The sequence below is a fragment of the Zootoca vivipara genome, chromosome 4 (genome assembly GCF_965207765.1).
Source record: "Zootoca vivipara chromosome 4, rZooViv2.hap1.1, whole genome shotgun sequence".
Classification (NCBI taxonomy): Eukaryota; Metazoa; Chordata; class Lepidosauria; order Squamata; family Lacertidae; genus Zootoca; species Zootoca vivipara.
Window position 1 is genome coordinate 83,051,140 of NC_142587.1, and position 27,717 is coordinate 83,078,856.

Sequence of the window (27,717 nt, forward strand, 5' to 3'; positions counted from 1 at the left end):
CTGCCGCCAGCGCCTCCTCTCCAGAGCGGATCTGCGCTCAGGCTGCCGCTTGCAATGGAAGGCTTGCCTTCGACCTCCTTGGAGATGAAGAATGGCAACCTCGCCGCGCCGGCGGTTGCAGCGGCGCCGGCGCCGGCGGCGACACCATCACCACCGCCACCACCACCAGCAGCAGCCGTTTCCCCACGATCCCGCCGCAGCAGCTTTCTGACACGTGTCCGGGACAAGCTCTGCTCTTGGTGAGCACAAAAGGGCGAGCGCTGGCACCCGATCAATACCTGTCGAGGGTTTACAACCCGATTTTGAGCAGACTTTAGTTATCTTTACGCTTCCGGGCTGCGCCTTCCGTGGCGCACGTGCTTTTCTGAAGCGGCACGCGGTCGGAAGGCTTTTTGCTTTTGTGTGTGTTTTGGGGGGGGGTATAAGGAAAAGTTTACGTGGGAAGCAAGTTTCTTCACGTTCTGCCGGAGGAATCCTTCCTCTTGAGTAGGGTGGGTTGGGGTTGGCTGGCTGAGGCCGTGCCCTCTGCACATGCTCAAGGCGTACTTTGGTTTTTTTTGCGGTTAGTTCGTGAGCGTGACGGGGTATTCGGGGTATTAGTGCATCCGCCTAAGTCTTAGTGGTTTATGGCTGAATGATACAGAATAAAGAAATTTATTTATTTGGGGAGCAGTGAAGCACATGCTATGTAGGCAGAATGTTCCCGGCTGATGATGATTATTTTGTGTATACTGTAGACAGTGGGGAAGGGCCTTGGCTGCTCCGCATGCCTGCTTGAAACGGTGGAGAGCTGCTGCCAGTCCGTGTGGACAGTACTAAGCTACGTGGGTCAGTCATCTGACTCGGTCTAAGGCAGCTTATGTTCCTAACATTAGATGATAGTCTGACCTGGTATGTATAAGTCAGCTTTCTACACCCTACAAGTGTCTGAAAGTGACCTAGTATCAGCCTGTAGACTTTTAGAGGCCCATATGATCTTTAGGGTGTGGGCAGGGGCAAACCTAGGGATTGGTTAGGTTGGCCCTCAACCCCAGGGCACAAAAATCGCCACAAAATACATCTCCTTGCCAAGGGTGCAAGAGAGCATAGGTACGTCGCCGCTGAGTGTGGGCTGAGATGTTGGTTCCAGTGAACAAGAACAAAATGCTTGCAGCTCGGTACTTGCATGCCCCAACACCTGAGTGGCTGTTGGGTGGAGTAGCCAGAGAGGTGCTGCAACAGAAGCAGTGGGAGGCCGCCTTGGCTGATGGATTAGGTGGCTGGCGATTCAATATTGGATGGGTGTTTTGAATTCCAGGTTTTCTTTGCTCCTTTAAGTGCCTCGCGAGTATCAAAGCAGAGCCCAGTGGAAAACTTGGCATCTATTTGCTTTTGCAAGAAACAGGGTGAAACTTAATGTTTTTCCGTGATAATTGATTTGGTAGTGTGTGTGGGGGGGGGAAGGGTATCTGAGTAGGAAATTCAATTTTTGTGGTGGGGGAGGAACCAGTTGTTGTGAAATTGATTGGAGGATCTGGGGGAAATTAATCTTGGCTGGAATGAGTATTTGAAGCATTAATTAATTGGGTGGTAAACTGTGTGAGAAGACAGAAGTGCCATGGGGTCATGATGAGTCGGACACGACTAAACAACAACAACAACAACAAAAACTGTGTGAACTTTGTAAAAAAACAACAACCAAAAAAACTGAGGGATTGATTTGGGGCATCATTGAAGGAGAAATGATTAGTGGATTCGGTTTGCCCACCCACCCTGCCTTGTGCTCAATTTGTGGTTATGGTCAAGTCACCTACCTTTCCGTCTTACTTGTTTGTCATTGTTGAAATGGGTGTAGGTGCAGGAAACATAGGCTCAATCCACACCTCTCTCTGCCTGGTACTCCGAGATCATGGTCTCTTGAGCAACTGACTTTCTCCATCTTGTCCAATATTCTGTTGTCAACAGCAGCTGGCCAAATGTGTCTGGGAAGGTTGAAGCATGATGGCAGAAGCATCCTCTTTGTCTTAAAAGGTATAATCGCAGGTCTGTGCACAGCACTCGGCAGGGCCTGCCTAGACCAGGCATCCCCAAACTTCGGCCATCCAGATGTTTTGTACTACAATTCCCATCCACTGGTCCTCTTAGCTAGGGATCATGGGAGTTGTAGGCCAAAACATCTGGAGGACCGCAGTTTGGGGATGCCTGGCCTAGACAATCAGTTGATCATAGAGGCTTCCCTGCAAACAGAGCTCACCTGAGGCAAAAGTGGCTGTTTGGGTGGCGCAGAACTGCTACGCTTTTGGGGGAGGGCAAGGCAATGGGGATGTTGATCTCAAGACTGGTAGGGCAATGCGTTTTATTGGATCAGCTTGGTGGAATATGCTTTTAGGACTGGAAATTGCTTTGTTGTTAAGGTTGTACAGAAGGCTTTTTTTCCCCCACCTGAAACTCAGTTCCAGCACCCCACAGGTGGGTGCCATTGCGTTTATAAGAGAACCAGGGTGGTGTTCATGGTGAGGTCTGGCACCTTTTCCTAGAAAAGTAGCACTAGTTGGATGCTTGTATGACAATGGAAGCTGGGCTAATGACCTACCTGGACTGTTATCGTCCCTCTCATTATAAACAGACAACGTCAGAGCTAGATATTGCTGTGCTTTGTGCACAGCTAATGATTTGTTGCAGCTCTTCTGTGAAATTAAGAAGGGTTAAGCTTCTATCCCTATACTGGGACTTGACCAGATTGGACTTCAGACCTGTCTCCCACTTCTGTCTCCTCCAAGATTTGGCTCACCCTAAAGGTCAATTCCCCCCCCCAATAGAATTCCAAACCAATAAACAAATGAATCTTACGGGGAGGGGGATTGTCTCAGGCAATGCTCTCCTCTTCCAGAGCCAAGTGATATCGGAGATTGATAAAACGTCTTGCTTGAGACCTTTTGATGGAAATTATTGCTCTGTAAGGTTTAAGGTCCAGGCTGCAGAACAGATTGCAGAGGAATTTCTGCTTCTTAAACTGGCAGCCAAGTTTTTTTTCTACTATTCTAAACGAAGAACCTTGCATTACCTCCTGGAAGAAAGGTCAAGTGATAATATTTTCGCAGAATGGCAGGCCCTTGCGTCAAAAGGCCTTCAGACTGCAACATGTCATTGCTGTAAGGACATTATACAACTGTTTCAACTGGTGTTGAAGGCTGAGGCCTGTGAATATAGCTGAAGAAGTAGCTACAGGTTGAAGAACAATTAACCACAACTGAGTAGTTGTTGTTTAGATTCTGTTCTTCAATCTGAAGATTCCAAATTCTTCTTCTTCTTTGGCGATCACTCGAAGCCGAGTAAGATTGTCTTCCATAAACATGGTTTTAACAATGGGTCCGTAAGTGACTGTGGAGGCCAATTATGGATCCACAGTGGGGACATTGGTTTCCAGGTGGGAGTTGATTAGCACCTTTCCCCCTTGCGTCCTGAGATCGAGTTTATTCAAAGCCCGTGACACCTTTGGCAAAGGCTGTTCTCCAACTGGAGTGCTCGCAGGGCAGTGTTTCCCAGTTGTCAGTGTCTATACTACGTTTTTAAAGATTTGCCTTGAGACAGTCTTTAAACCTCTTTTGTTGGCCACCAGCATTGCGCTTTCCATTTTTAAGTTCGGAATAGAGTAGTTGCTTTGGAAGACGATCATCAGGCATCCGCACAACATGACCAGTCCAACGAAGTTGATGTTGAAGAATAGTTCACTGGATGATCTTTGCTTCGTTTATATTTTATCCTCACAATTGGAATGAATTTCAGGAACCCAAATGCTTTTTCTGTGCAGCCTGAGCAGGGGCAGTGAACAACATCATAGTTAATTGTGGAATGAATGTCCGCCAATAAGAAAAGGAAGGTCAGGATAGGCGAGTAGCATACCTGCCAAGTTGCTGTCAGAGAAATAAGGGACCGGGCCGGAAATAGCAGACCGGAAGTAGCGCTGCTGCCATTTTGGAACTGGGCGGAGCATGCTCAGAAGTGACTTTTGATGCTGCTTTGCCCAGTTCCAAAATGGCTGCCACGCCAGAATAAACCGGGGAAAAACAAAAAACCCAGTTTTTTCAGCTAGGAACAGCTGGAAAAATGGGGATTTCCCGGGGAAAACGGGAGACTTGGCAGCTATGGCGAGTAGATATGTGGACAGTCCCTGGATCAAGGGACTTTTCTTATTTAATTTCTCAAAAGTTCTGAACCTAGCTCAAGGTAGTCATCTGAACTAGCCAGGTGTTGGACAGAGAATCAATCAAAGTCAGTCTGTTATTGGAAAAACGAGAGTTTAGAACTTGTCTTACCCCAAAATGGCAACTAGACGTTCTATTTTGGCCACTGTAACATTGGTTTAAGGAACCATTTGGCGCCTTTTTAATGTATCTGAGTTTCTAACACTGTTCCTGTTCTTGATCTCTCATCAGACTTTTTATCCCATTGACTATGATCCAATCTTGGACCAGAGATAACATTGGGAGAGTGCTTTTCAATGCCCTGGAGGTTACATAATGGGGTACTGCAGGGCACTATCTTATATTCAATGCTATTGAATGTCAATACAAAACTGCTGAGAGTGGTCATTAAGAGTTTTAGGGAAAGGTGCCATCAGTATGTTGATGACAGTCAGCTCTATTTCTCCATAGCATCTGTATTGGGGGAGGCCATGCTGTCCCCGGACTGGTGCCAGTGGTGAGATGAAGGAGAGGAAAACAAGCTGAGCTTGAATCCTAGCAAGTCAGGGGCACTGTGGTCAAGTGCCTGAGAAACTGGTCAATTGTCTCCCCTGGATAGGGTTGCATTCTCCTTTTTTGGAGGAGGTTTGCAGTCCAGAGATGTTTCTGGACCTGACTTTGTTACTGGAGGCCCAAGTAGTCTCAGTGGCTAGAAGTGCCACTAGTACATCAGCTACAACTGTTCCTGGATTGGGCCACACTGGTTCATGTAATGGCTTCTTCAGGATTGGGCTACTGCGATGGACCCTGTGTGGGGCTTCCCTTGCAGTTCACGCAGAATGCTGCGGCAAACAGGAGTGAGAGGCTGCCAGCGCTCCCAGACCACGTTCAAGGTGTTGCTTTTAGTAATTTGTGCCGAATGGTTTTTAATATTGAATTTTAAATTATTGTGCCACACCTTGGGGTCGTGTGGCGAAGGGTGGGTACAACATCAATGTGAGACTGTTGAACTTCCATTTAGCACTTAATCACAGTCCTGATCGTAATAAAGAGCTTAATTATATATTCTCTCACTTAGATCAGGGAAGAGGAGTTCTTTAACAGAATCCAGTGCAAATATTAGCAGGTGCATGGGAAAATCACCTTTCATCAGCTTCCGTCCAAAATATATTGAACTTATTGCGACTCCACAACTTCTCTTGCCATTTGTACATGCGGCCCTTCTGGAGTAAAAGCAACTCTTAAGTTAATTTAGGCTTCAGGCGCAACAGTTGAGCGCCCTCTTAATTTATAAACGCCTGCCTGGATTGCCATTAACGTAACGGTTAAAACATTTACCTGCAGTCACATTTGCATGTCTCGCGGTGTGAGTTAATAAACTCACTTAGCTGCTTTGTGAGCTAGAAGAGTGAACTGACGGCCTTTTTTGGCAATGTTTCTGAAACATCGTTGTAGCTTACTCATTACTTCTTAATTTTCTTTAAAATCGAGCAGACTAAAGCTCTCTTAAACAGAAGAGCAGCCTGAAAACTTGAATTTCATAAGAGTTTGAGCCTGATTGGGATTGCTTCCCAAAGTGACAGCAGAGTGATAAACAGGCAATTCATTGGAAAGTGGATGATGCCTCTAAACCGCAGGAGATGCTTTACTTGGCGTGATCCAAAGCCGCTGCAGTATATGAGTGAATATCTGATAAATGCAGGTAGGTCAGGCTTCATCGGACTTCCCCACCTGTTCACCATCTGGCCAGCAGTTGGAAGGGAGAGAGATGGAGGACCCACCTGATTAGCCTGCCTGATTTTCATACATACTGCAGCAGTGTGGAATAAAACTTTGACTGAAGTGAGGCCTGTGCCACTGGAGTGTGAATTTTCAGAATGGACGATGGTGTCATTGTTAAGGAGGGCATTCAGACATTGGGGAGGAGCCAAGGAGGTGCAACCCATATCCATTTATTTATTTATTTATTTAGCAATTATTTGCAAAGATTTATATACCACCAATAAGGGGAATACCATGGCAGTGAGTGAACAAAGCATAAATTTGTCAATAAAATTGCATTCGCAAGACAAGTACAAAATGCCTAACAAATCAGTAGATCAGATTAATACATCCACATGTATTACCCCTCAGGGAAAGCCTGGATGGGTTTTAAGCAGGCGCCCATGTGCCAAATCTGCAGGAGCCTGCCTGACATTCATTGGGAGCGCATTCCAAGGGGCAGGTTCTGCCACACTAAAAGGGCATAAATCGAGCCATTGGATCACAAGCCACTACTAAGAGTGTCTCCCCTGAGGAACGAAATGACTGGGCAGGAGTATACTATACATGAGGCAACTAATGAGTGGGACAAGCTTTTGTGGTCTATGGCCGGCGGAATAAATCAAAGCCGTGCATTGTAGAACTAAATGTCTGCCTGAGATCACTGCCATTACCTCATCCCAGAAAGGAGCCAAAGCAATTAATCTTTACTGTCTTCGCAAAGCGGGCCAGAGAGATGCATCCCAAGTGCTTGGGAGGGGAAGGTTATTTTTCTTTTATTTATAGGCTGATAAATAATAGATAAGAAGAGTGGTAATCAATAGGAATCCCAGTAGCACAATTAGGAGAATTAGTGGAGAGGGAGATGCTGGTTATTCATGTGTGTTTTCTGTTCCAGGTGGAAAACTAAAGTCTTTGCCATTGGCAATCTGCACCGTGCTCATAGCTGCCAAGTTTTCCCTTTTCTCGCGAGGAAGCCTATTCAGCATAATGGAAAATCCCTTTAAAAAAGGGATAACTTGGCAGCTATGACCGTGCTTCTAAAACCCTATACAGTAAAAGGTTATTTAATTCCACACGTTTGCCTTTAATAACATGCCTTCTCATTATTAATCATTTATCCAGCACTTCAGATAGTCATGTCATTTTACCATCTATTAATCTTGCTATTGATCTGCAGGCGATGACAGGTTTGTGCAGCGAAATGTCTTTTACTCGGCCTAGCAATATGTGCAAAACCTGAACTCCCTCCTTAATTATGGTTAAGAAACCATCACTGCCCTAAGCCGATTAACTTGGCTGCTCTCTCTTGTGATTTTAACTGTTCTGCGATGCAGTTAACAAAGGCTTAAGCTATTGTGAACCAGGCACCTGAGGTTTTACTTTGGTTAACATTGAATCATGATTTTACTAGGACCTTGGGAAGCCAGGGTTGAGATCCCCACTCAGCCATAAAGTTTATGTTCTCTAAACTAACCTACCTCACAGGGTTGGTGGAAGGGTAGCATTGAGAGGGAGAGAACCACTTTCCTTGGAGGAAAGGTGGGATAGAGATGTGGTGATGATGCTTATGTGGTGTTAAAGAAAATGTATTTGGCCCTGTGACTTTCATTTCACTGCTGAATTCCCTGGCCTTGTTGTTGTTTAGTCGTGTCCGACTCTTCGTGACCCCATGGACCAGAGCACGCCAGGCACTCCTGTCTTCCACTGCCTCCCGCAGTTTGGTCAGACTCATGTTGGTGGCTTCGAGAACACTGTCCAACCATCTCGTCCTCTGTCGCCCCCTTCTCCTAGTGCCCTCAATCTTTCCCAACATCAGGGTCTGTTCCAGGGAGTCTTCTCTTCTCATGAGGTGGCCAAAGTATTGGAGCCTCAGCTTCACGATCTGTCCTTCCAGTGAGCGCTCAGGGCTGATTTCCTTCAGAATGGATAGGTTTGATCTTCTTGCAGTCCATGGGACTCAACCTACCAAAGAAAAAGCAGCACATTGTTGGATGAATTGTGGACCTGTTAAGTGCTTCAGCAGACATACACAGTGTTAGAAACTCTGATATATAAGCTAGGCGTCAAATGGCTCCTTAAACCATGGTTACAGTCGCCAAAACAAAATGCCTAGTTGCCATTTTGGGGCCAGCTGACTCGAAAATTGTATTTTTTGACCCACATTTTTGCAATACGGCTTTTTGGTTCCTGAAATTCATTCTGATTGTGCAGTTAAAATATAACACATAGAATTCCAGAGGATGTGTTGCTAGTGTGTGAAAAGAGTCAAGATCCAAGGACCCCCAGGTACGTACCTCCAGATGGTGGAGATGTCAGGAGCTATCCCCGGTGCCTGGGCATCTTCACTTGGTCAGTAGCCGGGTGCAAAATGCGTCTGATGAATTTTGAATACTGAACACACTCACGGTCTCTCTCTTTTGCAAGATTGATAGGCTGGAAACATTTTGATAGGACATATTGCACAGGCTTGCAGTTTTCGTCCTGTATTAATGTGTGTTTGTTTACCTCTTTATCGGTTTCCTTATACCTTTTGAAACTTTGACGCGTCATAATTATAGTGTCACGGTCCGCCTTTTGAACTTTCAACTGAAATAACCCCTGTCGTTTCAATTACTCTTTAAACTTCTCTGGCAGCTCCCTAGGAATGAATTAGAAATATGTATGCTACATAAGTAAGTTTAAATGGCAGCTCTTGAGTTTAAAGTAATGAATTCGCAGGTCGGTTTGCAGTGACTCCATAGTTCTCTAAACACAATAAAAAAGCACAAGGAATCTGCTGGAGCAGCTCTTGAACCTGTGAGGTGCTGAGCAATGCGATGTGGAAAATTTTTTGGTTTCTAAAGTAACAGTGGATGGATGCCAACTGCAAATACAGTATTAGGCAAGCTTGGCGGATTCAAAGTTTTTAGCTTTGCTTGACGCAATGTGAATAAAATTAATTGTGACTGTGAGGTGATGGGTTTGTTTTTGTTCTGTGGTGGTTTGTCTTTCCCCCTTCATTATACGTCTCCCCCCTTTATTCCCCCCCAATACATTTGCAGTAAAAAAAAAATTCAATAAAAAATGCTAAACCAGATCATTCTGTTGGGCAGGGGTGGGGAACCCGTGGGCCTTCAGACGTGGCCAGCTTGGTCAAGGGTCAACAATGGTGGCGCTAACGTCTAACAAAATTTAGAGGGTCACAGGCCTGATTTTTCTTGGTACAGTTTCGCCTCGCTGAAGTGAGGTAACAGAAGCAGTTCCCAATTATTGGCATGTGGTTAATAATAATAAAAATGCATGAAGAATAATAATGCTCCTCTAAACTATTCTCATTCGCAGGCATATTGTGAAAACGCTATTCCTGGGTCAGATACTTTCGCTGTTCATATGTGGGACTGCGGTTACAAGCCAGTACTTGGCCGACAAATACCAGGTCAACACGCCAATGCTGCAGAGTTTCATCAACTATTGCCTGCTTTTCCTTGTGTACACAATGACTCTGGCCTTCAGAAAAGGTACAAGTGGGACCTGCCACAAAATTGTGGAGTGCAGTGGGACCTTGGTTCTCAAACTTAATCTGTTCCGGAAGTCCGTTCCAAACCAAAGCGTTCCAAAACCAAGGCGCGCTTTCCCATAGAAAGTGATGCAAAATGGATTAATCTGTTCCAGACTTTTAAAAACAACCCCTAAAACAGCAATTTAACATGAATTTTACTATCTAACGAGACCATTGATCCATAAAATGGAAGCATTAAACAATGTACTGCAGTCACACAATCAATCAATCAATCAATCAGTAGCTGAACTGGGTTCCACACAGTCACAAAAACAAAGCAAAAAGAGCCGCAAAACCCCAAAATAAATAGCAAAAACAGACAGACCTCTGTGTAACACTCAAAACGGAAGTGGGGCACTTAAATCGGAGCACATTTGGCTTCTGAAAAAAGTTTGCAAACCGGAACACTGACTTCCGGGTTTGCAGTGTTTGGGTTCCAAGTTGTTTGAGTACCAAGGCGTTTGAGAACCAAGGTACCACTGTATTCTTGTTCCAGTCAGTCAGCCCATGCCCAGGATACTCCATTCCATTTCACCCTACCTCTGCTCTCAGAATTCCATGCCCACTGTTCATATTCTGTCCTCACGGGGATGTTTTATGGAGAGTTCCCTTCCATATAGTATTTCCCTAAAGGTGCCATTTTTTTTAAAAAAAAACCTGATGATTAGATTTTATTTGTTTATATAACAAGATTTATACACCGCATCGTTTTTTCAAAATTCTCGTAAGAAGTTTACATAAAATAGTGTAAGATAAATACTCATGAGGAAAAAAAACCATAAAACAAACAGGCTTTAAAAACAAGTATACATAATACAGTATATGTTATCACAATATGGATAAAATAAATTTTAAAAGCAGTGCTTCAAAACATTATTTGTGGATTGGTTATTTTTTATTACGATTTTTACTGTTACTCAGATTGGGTGGTGTTTGGTTTTTTTTTCCCAATGGAAAGGTGAACTGTAAACGTAACAGCTAAATAAACTTTTATTGTTTATCATTTTATATCGGTACAAAATATTGGTACTCCACATTTTCCTGAGTAAAACTAGACAATAAAAGCACTGTATTGTAAAATAAAAACGAATGACAAATAGAAATGAGTGGCGGCTAATAAAAAAGTAAACTTATTATTATTATTATTATTATTATTATTATTATTATTTATACCCCACCCATCTGGCTTGGTTTCCCCAGCCACTCTAGGCGGGGAATATATCAAAACTTGTCTGGTCAAATGCTTGTCGAAAAGAAAAGTTTTCACATGGTGATGCAAGGCTGTCGGAGAATGGGTGAGGCAGGCCTCTGAGGAGCTTTGGAGCATGTACAGCCCTAGAGAAGGATGCCTCCTTGGTCAAAAAGAGAATGTGTGATGTAGTGTTCAGAGTGTCAGACCAGGGTTCTAATCCCCATTTGGCCACAAAGCTCTCTCGGTGACATTATACCAGTCGCCAGCTCTCTGCCAAACTTACCTCACAGGCCCAAAGATGGAGAGGGGGCGAAGCGCATATGTCACTCTGGGTTCCTTGGAGGAAATAATAATAAAACTATCAAACGTAACTCGGATTTTTGGGGGGAACACAGAGAGAGCTTCTGCAGAAGAGATGGATCAGAGAGCAGACCCATGCCTAAATGTTGACATGCGCGTTTTGCTTTCTCCCCAGATGACGACAACCTCTGGCAGATCCTGCGAAGGAAATGGTGGAAGTACATTTTGCTTGGAGTAGTTGATGTTGAAGCCAACTATTCCATCGTCAAAGCCTACCAGTATACCACCCTAACAAGTGTCCAGGTAGATTAGAGAGCGAAGAGTCTTGTGGCACTTTAAAAATGTGTGTGTGTGTGTGTGTGTGTGTGTGTGTGTGTGTGTGTGAAGAGCCACCGATAAACGAGAGTGATGTATTGATCAGAGTGATGGGCTAGGCCTAGGGAGACTCGATGTTTTGAATCGCCACCCAGCCTCTTGAAGTTGACTGGGTGACCTTGGGCCAGTCAAGTCACCTGCCTCATGGGGTTGTGGTGAGGATAAAACGGAGGTGGGGAGAAGCTCCTTCAAGGAAAGAAAGGGGTGTAAATAGAACGAGTGGACAGTGAAGAGGCTCAGATAGTCATCACATAATCTCGAGACTCTGTAGGACTGCTTTACATGGGAGAGATGTAAAAAAAAACCACGGATTAGCGTAAGTGAGGATTTGAACTGTGGCCTCCCAAGATCCTACTCCAGCACTGTTTCAATGTTTGAGGGTAAACATCCAGCAGAGTCCTGTCTAAAATTAGGACAGGAGGGATTACCCAATTCATCTGTTAGAAACCTTTTGGTAGATTAAAAAGGTGTCCCCTAGTTAACCGGGTAGCAGGTGCATTTCCTGAAAACTGGCTAATGACTTTTAATACAAATACTTAGAAAACATCCTCCCCAGCTCAAAACATCCTCTCCATGGGAGTCTTCCAGCTGCTTTCTCTGGATAAAAGATACCTTTTTTTTGCTTCGTCTGGTTGTTTTCAATTTGAGGAAGTATTTCTGTAGATTTTGAGGCTTGATAATGGTGAGATGCTCGCTGCTGTTTCCTGGTAATGAAAGCTACAGCAATTCTTGGTATGCCCCACTGGGAGTGAGCACCATTGAACTCAGTGGGACTTACTTCTGAGTAAACATGTGTAGGGCCAGGCTGTAGAAGAAACATAATGCAAGCATTGCAACTTCTGTCCGCCTTAGATAGAGATCCATGAGGGGTTGGCCCCTGCGGAACAAGCTGACGCCAGCAGATTGTTTAAAGGCAATGTTTCATGCCACCAACCTGGCTGTCTCTGTTAAAAATAGCTACAATGCCAAACCTGTTGCTTTCTCTCCTTGAACAGGGTGAATGGATCAAGCAGCGAATGCCAGGTGTAATTTTGTGGGTCAGTGATGCTACAGGAAGGAGACATATTTCAGTGTGTGGAGGGGGGGGGAGTAGAGCAGGGCTGGTTTAACTATCAACACCCCAGGCAATACTGTTGTTCTAAATACAGTGGTACCTCGCAAGACGAATGCCCTGCAAGACGAATTTTTCGCAAGACGAATGCGTTTTGCGATTTCAGTGGAGACTCGCAAGATGAAGTTTCCCATGGCGCGCTTCACAAGACGATTTTTTTTTGTCCCATAGGGTGCCTCACAAGACGAATTTTTTTTATTTGTCTTGCAAGGCACCCTATGGGAAACCGCACTTCAATGCGTTCCTATGGGAGCCGCTTCGCAAAATGAATTTTTCGCTATGCGAAGCGACTCGCGGAACGAATTAAATTCGCCTAGCGAGGCACCACTGTATATGCTAAGCATGCACCAGGAATAAGTGTCGCTGCCCCATCATCAAAAGACACTAAAACCGCTTGGCTAGTTTCGACCTTGTTTAATTTTCTGGTGTCTTCTCATGGATTGGAAACGTCTTAGAGACTTCTTGCATGAAAAAGAAAATGAAGTTATGATATCTGGGCTTGAAGATTGAAGATGCTGTTGGTTTACAGAAGGTGGATTTGTTGGGTGTTATCTTGGAGCGCGTGTGTTGAATAATTCTGTATTATTACAGCTGACAGATGAAGAATTGGAAGTTTCCTCTTTCTTTTTCTTTCCCTCACCCCCTTTCTTTCTTTTTCTTCTTCTCCCTCTTACCGCTCTGCATTTTTATTTAGATCATTTAGACTAGCTTTTTAGTCTTGATACAAAGATATCTGATATTCGTCTTTGCATTTCTTTCCAAATTTCAGTGTAAAAAAAAAATAATGAATTGAAAATTTCCCATCTGGAGGAGTTATTAGTCCTCATGTGCCCTCCTTTTTATGCCTTTCTGTACACGGCAGCTCCTTGACTGCTTTGGGATTCCTGTGCTGATGGCTTTATCGTGGTTCATCCTCCGCGCAAGATACAAACTGATCCATTTCATTGCGGTTGCTGTCTGCCTGTTGGGAGTAGGCACCATGGTCGGGGCGGACGTGTTAGCTGAGAGGCACAGCGAGGAAGGTAAGGGCTGGAGAAAATGTCACGGCAAAATGCGAAAAACATTGTGTCCACGGGAGAGTCCTCTCAGAGTGTTCAAATCCTTCCTCTGAATCAGATTTTCAGTAATTCCAGAATATGTCAAGTATTTCTGCTTCGAGGAAATAATAACCATGTTCTTGTTTCGATGGGGAAATATATGGGCAGGATTCAACTAAGCTGTTGCGTGCACAGAATGAGGCCCTCTTATGTGCAATGGCACTCCTCTTTACCCCTGTGCATCGCCTCACTCCCCCTAAGTCTGCTCCTGGAGGGTTGGGGAGGGGGGAACCCAGAAAAGGTTTGGGGCGTGTGTGTGTGTGTGTGTGTGTCTTGCACACCTACAACATTTAGTACTGTGTTGAATTCCAATCGACGTTCTCTGCTGCTCTGTGCTTAGTTGAGAAAGCCTGAATTCTGAAGTGCTAGGGCTTCGGGTATCACTGGCTGAAAAATAAAAAGATGCATGGAATCAGAATGCCTGAAAATGTGTTGCTGACTACTGCATAGTTCTGAAATGTATATTCTGGCTTGGATGTTAAGGTAAGGAAGTTTGCAGAGGCAAATATTTCTGTCTCTCTCCCCTGGAAAGTGCCTTTGGGAGCCTTCCTGAGAAATGTAGGGTTTGGCATGTAGGGGGCTGGGAGAGTGGGAGACGGCAGGAAACCCTCCACAAACTTTCTTGAGTTAACTTATGTACATCTCTCCCCATCTTTATATTATTGTTAGATTCCAGGTAAAACGCCACCTTTTTTGTTGGGCTTTCAGAGTCTGATAGGATAAGTAATTTTTTTTTTTATTACTAATTATGCAGTTCGTGACAACTGGTATAATCTTTCTGTTTTGTTAGGTTTTCATGTTACCATGTTTTTGTTAACTGCCCTGTGAGTATTTTTTGGCAAAGGACAGAAATCTCTAAAGAAAGTAATAATCTTAAAATCCAAGACTCTGAAATTAAATTAATACACACACACACACACACACAACACACACAATTTATGTTCTGCTTAATCAACAAAACCTCTAGGCAGTTTACATAAAATACACTTTAAAATCCCCAGTAAGATCAGATGTTAAAGACAAGCTTTCCTAAAAACAGTTATTTAGCAGGATATACCACCACTGCCCCTGCTGTATGGCCATGGGTGAGACATAGCTAGCTTTTTTCTTATTTTACAGGGCAGGAAATTTAGCTCAACATTTCAGGGCATCTATTGGGGGCCCCAGTCTCCCAGAGTCTTCCATTATATTGGGTCTTCAAACAAAGCCTGTTCTGTTCTGTTCCGAGGGCGAACTTCCTGTCTCCCTACCTTGTGGTAGGACAGGCAGGTATTATAAGAAGAAGAGTTTGGATTTGATATCCCGCTTTATCACTACCCGAAGGAGTCTCAAAGCGGCTAACATTCTCCTTTCCCTTCCTCTCCCACAACAAACACTCTGTGAAGTGAGTGGGGCTGAGAGACTTCAGAGAAGTGTGACTAGCCCAAGGTCACCCAGCAGCTGCATGTGGAGGAGCGGAGACGCGAACCCGGCTCACCAGATTACGAGTCTACCGCTCTTAACCACTACACCACACTGGCTCTCCAGTGAAATAAAATACTTCAATTAATGATTGTCTGAAGCTACCTTATGCAGTCGGGATCGGCCTGGTGAGCATCTGATGCAGTGCTGACAATACCTCAAAGAACTATTTCCTTATTGAATGGAAATGTACTGAACCTACTTTCATAATGATGGCATCTCCTTTTTTTGCATTTGGGCGAAGGCTTCCTTTCTACTACAGTACCTGTAACATACCTATGATCTCATGTCAGATCTTTCTCACCTGCCATTCAGGCTCCACAGGTTTGCTCCAGTTGGAGATTCTATCCTAGATTTGAAGCCATTCTGCTCAGAAAGGCCCAGAGTTTCCTGGCAAATCTCCAGAGCCTCGCAACAGCAATGGGAGAGGCAGAAATCCACAACCCAGCCATGCCAATAGGAAAAGCTTCACTTGCATCAAATTCTGCTGGCTAAAGCAACAGGAGCCCTGCCAGGGTGAAAAAGCTTGCTGCTCTAATAAGAGCAGCATATTTATTTTTTTTCAGCATTGATTCGATATTGAGCAAGATCCCACAACTGGATCATGTTACAGCTAGTAAAACAGTTCTGAATCCCGAGGCCTCCAAAAGCAAACCAAAAAAGGGTCTGTCCTACTCTTACCATCCATTTAGGAATTTACTGAGAACTTACAGAGATCGATGTATTGATTTTTTTTTTTTACAAAAGGGCTAAATTAGGCTGTTAATGCAAGAAGGGGAACTTAAGGTCTTGTTCTTCCCTTAACTACATTTTGCTTGGTTTCCTAAAGTGCCCAACTAACAGGTAGTACATATTGGTCTGAATATAAGTTGCCCCCAAATGTAGGCCTCATGGCAAAACAGGGATCTTTTTCAAAGGCAGCAAAACAAGATATCCCGACCCACAATTATATGTAAACATAGGCTACACTTAGATTTTATACAAGCCCGGTTTGGGGTGGGGTGGGGTAGAGTCCCATCTATATCCAGACCAATACAGTACTTAAACATTCCACAAAACCATGTTTCAGAAAAGGTTTTGTTTAGAATTCAGATTTCCCCAAAGATCTGATGATGAAGGCTTGTTTAATAATAATAATAATAATAATAATAATAATAATAATAATAATTTATTTATACCCCACCCATCTGGCTGGGTTTCCCCAGCCACTCTGGGCGGCTTCCAACAGAAAAATAGAACACAGTAATCTATTAAACATTAAAAGCCTCCCTGAACAGGGCTGCCTTCAGATGTCTTCTAAAAGTCTGGTAGTTGTTTTCCTCTTTGACATCTGTTGGGAGGGCGTTCCACAGGGCAGGCGCCACCACCGAGAAGGCCCTCTGCCTAGTTCCCTGCAACTTGGCTTCTCGCAACGAGGGAACCGCCAGAAGGCCCTCGGTGCTGGACTTCAGTGTCCGGGCAGAATGATGGAGGTGGAGACGCTCCTTCAGGTATACTGGACCGAGGCCGACTTCAAACCATGATATATAATTAACCACAGTGTGGAGTTCTTCACAGTGAGACCTTTGGGTATAGGGCGGTATAGAAGTTAAATAAATTAATAAATTATTATTACTATTATTATTATTATTGGACACAAATGTGGATGTTAATTGGAAGTAGAGAGTTGCATTCAGTGGGACGACTTCTCCACCCCAAATCTGCTCCACCCCCCCACCCTTTGGAGCAGATTTGATGGTGTGTAGAGGCTGCAGAAAGGAGGAGGATGTTCCATTGCACAAGCAGAAGTTCTGCTTGAGCAACAGCAGACAACAACATTGGATAAAACAAAGAAACCTCTGATCTCCTTGTCGCAGGTTTTTTTTTTATCATGATAAACTATGGTTTATAAACTATGGTTTATCATGATGTCCAAACACAGTCATGTCTTCTGAGCTGAAAAGAGAAAATAGATTCTGTGGCAAGTACCCGACACACTTTTTTTAAAATACTCCAGTAGTTTCCAATGTGGTGTAGTAGTTAGACCATTGGACTAGGACCTGGGAGACCAGGGTTCAAACCCCCATTTAGCCATGACACGCACAGGGTGGTCACAATCGCTCACTCTCAGCCTAAGCTACCTCACGGCATTGCTGTGAATATAGAAAATGGAGGAGGAGAACTTGAGTTCCTTGGAGGAAAGAATAAATAGTTGGGGAAATGATCTGTGGTACTTATACCTGATTTTGCCATGAAAAATGCCTGCAAGTTGGATTTTACAGCAGCCTCCCTCTTTTTGTGCATGCCAATTTATATTTTCTGTGCAGGTACCGACGTGGTGATCGGCGACGTCTTAGTCCTCCTTGGTGCTTCCTTATATGCCATTTCGAATGTGAGTGAGGAATACATTGTGAAAAATCTGAGCAGAGTGGAGTTTCTAGGAATGGTGGGCTTGTTTGGGACTATTATCAGCGGTCTGCAGCTGTAAGGATCTATTATACGTACTTTAATTCTAATTAAGAAAACAAAAAAACATCTGCATCACAGAATGATTTCTTCCTTTCCATGAATTGGTGGGTTGTGTTGTTATTAATACATTGCTAGCATTGCCATTAACCTGGTTCAAGAGCAAAGGCGTCTTGTGGGGTTGCCGGGATGCAACCTGGAGAAGCCCTTTACGTTTTAATTTTCTCCCAAATTGGGAGACTAGGCAGACATCACTTCTCTTACTCATCTCCCCACCTCGCTCCACCATCTCTTTCATTCGCTCTACCTCTTCTATCTTCTGTATCAAAAATAACATAAAGTTATAGGGTGGGATCTCTGGGTTGTGACCTGCAACCTTAGGCATCAAAGTATTTACCTGATTTGTTCTTCTCATACCTGGTGTGTCTTTAACTTTCTTTTTGTGGCTTGTGTGCTGTCCCTTGAAATGCCAAATCCTGTAAATGATTATTCATGCAAATTTATCTCCTTGACTTTCAATGAACTAAATGTAGGATTAAAGACAATCTTGGGATTAATCATTTCTGGGCCGGGATCTTGTTTCTCTGGGTCACGTTGCCATCTTTTTAGAGGCAAGAGTTTTCGCATCTTTTACAGATGAGTGGTAAGCACAAACCCAACACTTCTTCCCATTGCTTCATCTCTCCATGCTGAGATTGGTTCACCCCACTGACTTCTGCCCATTATAGTAGTGTTGAAAGGCACCATTGTCCATAGGAAAAGTGACCACCCTATTTTGGAAACGCATCTTTCCAATGAAGCTTGAAGCTACTGTGTTGATAGCTGGCAAAGGGCCCCTAATTGTGTTTCTTAAAGCAATCCTATATGCTGATGGTGAACTCATTCTACAAATATGGAACTCGGTGGGCACAGTTTGCTTAACTGATAGTGGTGGGGGCGGAAACAGGATGGAAAATTTGAGCGGAATGAAATTGAGTTTCCTGAAAGTAGGCGTCATTGTTTTAACTGGAACACTGAACAGGGGAAGTCCACACACTGAGATAGCTCAGTCGGTAGAGCATGAGACTCTTAATCTCAGGATCGTGGGTTTGAGCCCCATGTTGGGCTAAATATTTCTTCATTGCAAGGGCAGTTGAACTAGATGATCCTGATGGCCCCTTCCAATTCTGCCATTCTATGACACTGCAACATTTTGCTGCAGGTCCCATTTTGTATAACCATCTAGGCATTAAATGCACCTTTAAAAAAAATAAGTGTTTATCTACAGTGGATGATGAATTAGTTCCAGCCAAGAAGAATATTATGCAAACATGCCTTTGAATGAGGCAGTCTTGATTCTCCCAAGGGAGTGATTCAATTACCATTTTAATCCCACAGAGTTAACTAAGGCCAAATATGACCTGGTAGTTGTTAATGGATCAACAAGAAAAAGCATGTTTCAATTATTAAACTCTGTTTCTTGATCAGCCAAACACTGCAGTCGCTAGAAACAGGTGGCAGTAGGCCTGTGCGCCGATTGCAGCCTTGGGGCTATTTTATGGGTTTATATTAAAATCCTGAAGATATTCTTAGCAGGGTCCTAATACTGCTGGTCACTGCCTGGAGATCAGCACTGGCCCTTAACATTCAGCAAGGAGATATCCTGCTTCAGCTTTTCTTGGATTGCTAATGTTGGTTTTTTTGGCTAATTATGCTGCATTTTGATTGTTTTACTGAAGTTTATTAGCTGCTTCTGCAGCTCTATCAAGCTGACGAAAGGTGGAATATAATAATTTTATTAAAATAAATATCCGATAAAGTGGGCTTCAGTCAACACAGTTTCAGGTGGCACATTTCCTCTTGTTCCAGTCACTACTTGCGTAGCCCAAATGGTGTCACCCATACATAAGAGGGAGATATCAGTGGGCTTGGGGCAACCCAGAGATTTGCAGAAGTAGGAGTAAGTCTCCCTAATTCAGCGGGGCTTGCTTCAAAGAAAGCCTTCCTAGGATTGATCCATAACCTAAATGCCTGTTTATAATTAACTGTTGATCATTATGAAAACCACACCCCCATATTTTAATGCCGGTGTTTCCCTTTTCTTTCCTCCCCCCTTCTCCCACCTTCCCTGTAGAGCCATTGTGGAACATAAAGACATTGCTTCTATTCAGTGGAACTGGAAAGTCGGTATGTGTGCTCTGAAACACCGAAGCAAATAACCTTGCAATTGCTTTGCACGTAGCTGTGGGGGTGGGACTCCACGCTGCTCCTGGAAAGCTGCTCAGACCCTGGTCAATCCCTAATAGGGTGATACTTGTAATTAGTAAAAGAGGCCCCAGGTTCTCCTATTCACTTCCAAAAGCAGTGTGGGCATCTTGTAAATAGCATTTTTTGTTAAGGAAATTGGCAACTTGTGGTGTGGGGTAAGGAATCATGATGTACATATAAAATCATGTTTGGAGGAACTGGATAGAGATAACCTTCCTCCCTTCCCATTCCTTGTCCCATAATCCTAGAACCTGGAGTCGCCTTGCCAGTTTGACACAACGGAGCACAGTTCAGAGAGGACAAGTGTATCAGTGGCCATTGTCACAATGGCCTGCCCGGAACTTGGAGATTCAGAGCCAGTGTACCTCTCTGAATAGTAGTTGCGGAATAATAACAAGAGTGGAAGGGAACTATTGCTAGTTGTTGTTGTTGTTGTTGTTGTTTTATTATTTATACCCCGCCCATCTGGCTGGGTTTCCCCAGCCACTCTGGGCAGCTTCCAACAGAAAAATAAAACACAGTAATCTATTAAACATTAAAAGCCTCCCTAAACAGGGCTGCCTTCAGATGTCTTCTAAAAATCTGGTAGCTGTTTTTCTCTTTGACATCTGATGGGAGGGCGTTCCACAGGGCGAGCGCCCCTACCGAGAAGGCCCTCTGCCTGGTTTCCTGTAACCTCACATCTCGCAGTGAGGGAACCGCCAGAAAGCCCTCGGAACTGGACCTCAGTGTCCGGGCTGAATGATGGGGGTGGAGACGCTCCTTCGGGTATATTGGGCTGAGGCTGTTTAGGGCTTTAAAGGTCAGCACCAACACTTAATTTCTTAATTTCTGTGTTGGGGCTTCCCATAGCAGGCATCTAGTTGGCCATGCATGGGATGCTTGCATAGTTCGGCCTTTGGTCCAACCATGGAGGGCTCCTCTCTTTTCTTATCTCACTGTAGCTGCACAGGTTTAATGCTCCTGAGAATACACTGTCCTTCTCTTTCCTACTTTTATGCTATTAGCAGCATTTGGTGCCTTAAATGTTAAGCCCTTGCCTTGCAGTGCTGCTCTTCCTGGCCTTTGCACTGTGCATGTTTGGACTGTACAGCTTCATGCCAGTCGTGATCAAAGTAACCAGCGCTACATCCGTCAACTTGGGCATTCTGACTGCTGACCTCTACAGCCTCTTCTTTGGGCTCTTTCTCTTCGACTACAAGGTGAGCAAGTTTTTCAGGTCAATGACATTTGGGGCTAAGCTATGTTCGAGAATTATTGCTGTGGCTTAGCATCTAAACTAGGCCACTCCATGCTCTGTGCTAAAAACAATGAACATTCTGCACCCACCCCAGCAAAATTCTGTCACAGGTGTAAATTGGCATAATTTATCTTACTTTGCATAATTTATCTGGCCATCAGCATTGTTTTGCCTGGTGGTGGTAGTTGAGGGGAGTGACTAGGATCTTTGCAGAACACAGAAACCTCGTCTCGTGCCTCCTCTGGCTTATGTTATATCTCAATAGGCACTGCCCACTTATTTCAAGTATATTGTTGCAGGTATGAGGTCTAGGAACTTGCTTCTAAAACAACACACACACACACAAAAGCTGTACTTTGGGGGCAGAATTTTGTGCTCAATATCACAATGACATTTTCTTTCAGCACTCTTACAGCATTGTAGCACGCACATGCAGGCATGACTTTAATTGGCTCTAATAGTCTTGCTCTAATAGTTTAATAGATTACTGTATTTTATTTTTCTGTTGGAAGCCGCCCAGGGTGACTGGGGAAACCCAACCAGATGGGCGGGGTATAAATAATAAATTATTATTATTATTATTTTATGATTGCTCTAATAGGGATACGGGTGGCGCTGTGGTCTAAACCACAGAGCCTAGGGCTTGCCAATCAGAAGGTCTGCAGTTTGAATCCCTGTGACGGGAGCTCCGTCCCAGCTCCTGCCCACCTAGTAGTTCAAAAGCACGTCAAAGCAAGTAGATAAATAGGTACCGCTCCGGCAAGAAGGTAAACAGCGTTTCCGTGCGCTGCTCTGGTTTCGCCAGAAGCGGCTTAGTCCTGCTGGCCATATGACCCAGAAGCTGTCTGTGGACAAACGCCGGCTCCCTCAGCCTATAGAGCGAGATGAGCACGCAACCCCAGAGTCGTCCGCGACTGGACCTTTACCTTTACCTAGTCTTGCTATAGATGTGAATTTAGGGACAAAGTGCATCATGCGATCATCTATGACAGGATGAAAGTTAATTATAGTCTGGTCTGCTGTGTATGTAGGTTAATAATTGCATGCAATACGGTTAACATGATCTTTCCTCCCTGACGTCACGGACTGAGCTGCTTGATGGAATTGCAAAGGCAAACCATTCTGAAATAAGCGAATCCATGGGAAACGCATTAAGTTAATTAGTGTCGGAACATTCAGACCTGGCCAGGTCAGCCAGTAGCAGCCTTTGCTTCTAAGACCAATAAGTTTCTGTGAGGATTAGGGCATACTTTCCACACTCCTAAAGCTTCATTCAGTCACCTGCCCATCAGCATGCAGGGTAGCTCAGTCAGTCGAGCATGAGACTCTTAATCTTAGGGGTTGTTGGTTTGAGCCCCACGCTGGGCAAAAAGATTTCCTGCATTTCAGGGGGTTGGAGCAAATGACCTACTTGGTCCCTTCCAGCTCTGTGATTCTATGATGCTGATGAATTTTCATGCCTCTGCCTGTCAAGTGCATTCTTTGTATGCATAAGGTTCCCAGGTTCAGCCCCCAACATTTTCAGGGAAGGCTTGTGCCACAAACCCTGGAGAACAGGCTGCCCGGTAGCACAGACCAGCCTTTCCCAGCCGGTGCCCCCAGATATTTTGAGCTACAACTCCCATCTTCCCTAATCATTGGCCATGGTGGCTGGAGCAGGTACAAACTGTAGTCTGAAACATCCGGGAGGCCACTGTCAACAATACTGAGCTAGATGGACCAGTGGTATAAGGGCAGCTTCCAGTGTTTCTATTTATCGAATGATGGGTTCATTCCAGCAGGCAATTCCTCAGTGAGCAGTGAACCCACAAGTGTGGCTAATATGCATTAGGTGTCCCTTATAGCTCTTTAGCAACCCTGCTGCACACAGGATTATTTTAGACATTTGTTTATTAAATTTGAATACAGTACCGTCCTTCCCACCCAAAGATCTCAGGGCAGTTCATAGCATAAAAATGCAAACTGGAAATACATAATGAAACAAAGTCGAAATACATAATAAAAGCAAAAGGATTTTGTTTTTGCACATTGTGCCCTTCTGCACAAATGGCGATTGTGACCTCTGGTAGCGGTGATGGGGATCTAAATCTACAAGAGCCAGTCCTTAGTACTTTCCCAGCACTCTGTCACTTTCTAACACGACCAAGAGACAGAAGCCAGGCCTAAGGAGACAGGGAGACATGCTTAATTCTAAACGGCTGTGTTTATCAGAAGCACGGAATAAATTTGTGTAGGTTTCCTAAAGTGCATCTTTTTACTTTTAGCAGGAGAAAGTCTGCCCCCCCTAGATGTAGGGCCCCCCGTGATGTGAGCTTTACTCCAAAATCGCAGGAGGGCACTACCCTCCCAATCCCCGCATTGCATTCTCCTGTGTAAATATAGATGGCTGGGGTTCTAAAGAAGAACAGTTGTTATGGCCCCAGACCAGGACTCCCAGCAGCATCCATTAGCCGATCACTTTGGCAAGGGATACCTTAGCTTCTCCCCTAATTTGGGTGGGTTCCAGCTGGATGCTACACAACATGGTGGGATGATGATACAGTGCCACCTCCACATCTTATGGGCTTGGTGCAGTGGTGCTACTACAGCCATTTCATTATCATGGTCAGTATTATCACCACCATCATTTATTACTTGCACTCCTCCCATCTGGCTGGGTTGCCCCAGCCACTCTGGGCAGCTTCCAGCACAATATAAAAAGAACGCAATGAAACATCAGATATGCCATGGAGACCTTGCCCATTATCTCAGAAGTCCCAGATAACTGGGCGCTGCTTCTGCTGTGCTTGTTCCTACAGTCAGAGAGAGAGAGAGAGAGAGAGAGAGAGAGAGAGAGAGAGAGAGAGAGAGAGAGAGAAAGAAAGAGGAGGTCGGGTGGAGTTTTGCTTCAAAGGATGACTCCTTTGCTCTGTAAAGGCTAAAGTCTGGCACCAGGAGATTGACAGTGGGGTATCCCCTATTTTAAAAATAATGCCCAGGAGCGATGATGATGATGATGGATTATATTTGCATCCTGCACTTAGGAGCCCAGAGCAGCATACAGAGAAAAAGAGGCAAATTATGGCTTTGAAAATAGGCAACATAATATCAATAGAATAATTTAAAACACAGAATTCATGGCACAACACACAAGGAACAGCTGGCCATCAGCCACATTCAGCCGCCTGCAAAGACCTGGACAAACAAGAGGGTCTTTTGCAAATCGACAGAATACAGGGCCTCCTGGGAAGGGAGATGTGTTCCTCATCTCCTGGAGGCTATGCCCCGTTTAGAAGGAGCCGTGGGTTGGGCCAAGTGTTGAAATAGAGGTCCTGTTTTCCTCTTCCCACCTCCCTCCTTCCCTGCCTTCCCTTCCCCTTGCTCAGACACCGGTCACTGCATCAGCAATGAACAGTCAGGTGGGCAGTAAGTTTGAGCAGGGGAGCAAAGGGGGTAAATGTAGCTGTGGGTAAAGAGATAAGAATTTTCCGTCTCTCCCTGTCCACCAAATCTCACAGGCCTTTTGGGTTAAGTGGGAAAGGTGCAAGTGAAAAGGTGTTGCGATGTTGTGGCATGGTTGTGTTTTACTATTTCTTTTGGAAGCCTCCCAGAGTGGCTGGGGCAGCCCAGTCAGATGGGTGGCGAATAAAAAATAAAATCATTATTAATTCTAGGATTATTATTACACCTCTGCCTCCCGCCGCCCTTAGGCAATTTAAAGAGGTGTCTAGGCTAAAGGCAATTTTTTAAAAGTATATAAACAGGCATCCCTGAAACAATTTTGAAATACAAATGTACAATAAAAATACTTAAAAATCAGAACAATTGGCAACATGGTAGAAAGCAGCAGAAAACAATGCCAAGCTGATAAAAGTCCTGTATTACTGCTCAGTTCAAAGCCACGGCAAATAAAATGAGTTTTAAGGTGATTTTTGTGGCCGCAAGGCATTTGTGTATACAGGCGCCCTGATTCTTCCTCTCTTTTCTATTTTATCAGTTTTCAGCACTGTATATCCTGTCCTTTGCTGTCATAATGATCGGATTCATCATGTATTGCTCAACGCCGACCCGCAGTGCAGAGGCCGCCTCGACCAGCTTGCCCCTGGGATCCAGTACTGGGTTTGACAATCTTGCCTTGAAAATTGAAGAGAACCACCTGAATGTGTCCATCGTCTCACCTGCACAACACAGCAAGGAAGGAAGGCAGACAGAGGAAGCGCCAGACACAAAACTAACCGTCTTGTGAAGCGCACAGCCTCTCAGCTGCCGGAATTACCTTGGAAATGTCAGTAAACAAGAGATAATGAATGTTAAGCTGCGCTAGGTTGGATTAAACTGGAGAGATGCCTACGGTGGAGTTTGTGGTCATGCCAAAGTCTAGAATTTCACCGCGAGATAACGAGGACCGGATCCTTAGTCGAACCACCTGTACCAAGTCATGTTCACTGAAGATCTGTCCTTGGAGCCGACAGGGAAATAAAAAAGGTAAGGGCAACTAAGGGAATGACTAACAATGCTCTCTGTAGAGAGAGAAAGAAATCAACACTGAAGAAACCAAATTGCACTCATTTTGAGTAATTTATCTAATGTCCAAGGTTTGCACTTTGAAGGACTGTGGAATATTTTTTGGCAAGAACATGATTGGCAAAAGGAAAAAGAGAGGGAAGAGAGACTCGAAACAGGTTAGATGGCCAGTACTGAAAGAGAAGCTGGAAACTGTAAACAGAGAGAGAGAGAAAGGCATCTGTGAAGAGCTGTGAATCCTTGTCTTTAGACCACTAGACCATGAGGACTAGAAACATTTTTTTTAATATATAAAAAAACTGAATTGGTTAACCATTTCCTACTCCTACACAGTTAAAATTTCAGAGTTCGTTCATCATCTTTGCAATAATTGAACCTTAACACTTGGAGACTGGGAAATTGCACTGGCAACTGATGCTGATTGAAGCAACCTGGGATGAACCCATCTGAATTAAAGGATGCACTGGGCCTGCCTCCCTATTGGCACTATTTCTGTCTTCATTAAATTGTCTCGTCCTTTTGGATCTCAGATATACTTTAGAGTAGACCACCCCCCTTCTGGTGGCAGAGAGCTCAGCAGGTGAACACTCGGTGTGTTTTAAGTTTGAGGGATGCGAAATCCCCTGTGTGTAAATCAGCTTTTTGGAAATGTGAAGGTGGTCTTTTTCGCCACGATAAATAATGTATCGAGCCACACACACACACACACATATATATATTCACTAACAATTTGCCTAATGGTGTACACCTCTGCAGCTATAAGATATGCTTTCAGGACCAATTGTTCATTACCTATGCACATCTTGTAACCATGTATATTGTTGAAGCGTAATCAATATTTGGGCCCTTATCCAGCGAGAGATTAGGATGCACAGATCTATATGCGTGTATCCCTACTCGGATGAGTTTCGGGCCCAAAACGGTGTCCATCGTTTCCAAATCCAATCCAATCCGGAAAAACAGGTTGAATACTTCCGGGGAGAAGGTATTTGATTTCGGCCGCCTTGCTTTCCCTCCTTCCCAGTCGAACAACTTACTGGTCCTGTTTAAAGTATTCAGCTGGTCTACGTGTTGTGCCTAAAGGTTTGGATCAGCACTGTAGTATTGGCAGCTTTTTCACACTCTCCAGTGCTGTTCAACAGAAAGCCACATGCCTGCATCAGATCATCAGCTCTGACACCAGTTGTTAAGAGGGAGGGGGGTACCAAGACTGAGGGCAGAGGTCTCGTACCCATGTTCCCCATCACCACCAACGATTGGCTCTAATGGAGCTGACAGCAGGGGTTTGGTGACAGGAGATATTTCCGGTTCCTGGATATATGGTGTTCATGCTCTCTCCCACTTAACTTCTCTGCAACGGCACTCTCTTCTGTTTGCGGGAGTTACCTTGCTTTTTTATGGATTGGAGCAATTCTAGTTACCTCATTGCTTATGAGCCCTGCTGCCCTTTTAACTCATCAGTTGCAGCAGTTCCTTGAAAGTTTTCTGTGTTAACATTTCTCCAGCTGTGCCATAATATTATTAATTGTGATAAATAGCTTTTGAACAATGGTTCAAGCCCAACACCGTTGAATAAGAATACTGGAAGCTGATCCTACAACACACTGATAAAGTTGCTTTTTAGGCTGGGTCCTTATCGAAATGGTTATTATCCCAGTTACCAGGTAGGTAACCGTGTTGGTCTGCCGTAGTCGAAACAAAATTTAAAAATTCCTTCCCGTAGCACCTTAGAGACCAACTAAGTTTGTCTTTGGTGTAAGCTTTCGTGTGCATGCACACTTCTTCAGAAGAAGTATCTGGTATCTGAAGAAGTGTGCATGCACACGAAAGCTCATACCAATTACAAACTTAGTTGGTCTCTAAGGTGCTACGGGAAGGAATTTTTTAATTTTTTATTATCCCAGTTTGACTAGAATCTGAGGAGAGTTGCTCATTTCACCAACTAAATATTTAGGGCTGCAATCTGCTGCATTGAAACTATTAATTCAGAGGTGTTTGTGTCAGGGCTGCTATTCTCCTTTTTGAGCTGCCATTGAACTCAGACTCTCAGTTCAACTTGTTTAGGACCACAGTGTAACCCTGCTCTTTTGATATACAGTACATGGGTGTCCCCCGTCCCCCCCCGAAGTATCAGTATATTATATAAAGATTTATGCTGTTTAATAAACAAATGATTTTGGATCCTTTTTTGTACAGTTCCATGGCAGCATGTTTAAAATGGGAATGGAATTCTTATTATAGTTTTGTTTAAAGGATGGAAAATAAATAGACGTTCAGAATA

At 44.2% G+C, this 27,717-nt stretch overlaps 1 protein-coding gene across 1 annotated transcript; it reads left to right on the forward strand.

The window, feature by feature from the left end:
• On the forward strand, positions 1–27,717 carry SLC35F2 (solute carrier family 35 member F2). The gene is made up of 8 exons (XM_035116047.3): positions 1–239; positions 9,249–9,424; positions 11,133–11,260; positions 13,306–13,465; positions 17,308–17,464; positions 19,560–19,612; positions 20,741–20,895; positions 24,910–27,717. Exons 1-8 carry the CDS (start codon positions 55–57, stop codon positions 25,156–25,158), a joined length of 1,263 nt encoding a protein of 420 aa, XP_034971938.2. The 5' UTR covers positions 1–54; the 3' UTR covers positions 25,159–27,717.

Excerpts from the sequence above, each read along its gene's own strand:
- SLC35F2 (XM_035116047.3), top strand. The coding sequence starts at position 55 with ATGGAAGGCTTGCCTTCGACCTCCTTGGAGATGAAGAATGGCAACCTC. Across the intron at positions 240-9,248 it reads CGGGACAAGCTCTGCTCTTG|GCATATTGTGAAAACGCTAT; the intron begins GTGAGCACAAAA and ends TCTCATTCGCAG. Across the intron at positions 13,466-17,307 it reads TGAGAGGCACAGCGAGGAAG|GTACCGACGTGGTGATCGGC; the intron begins GTAAGGGCTGGA and ends TTTTCTGTGCAG.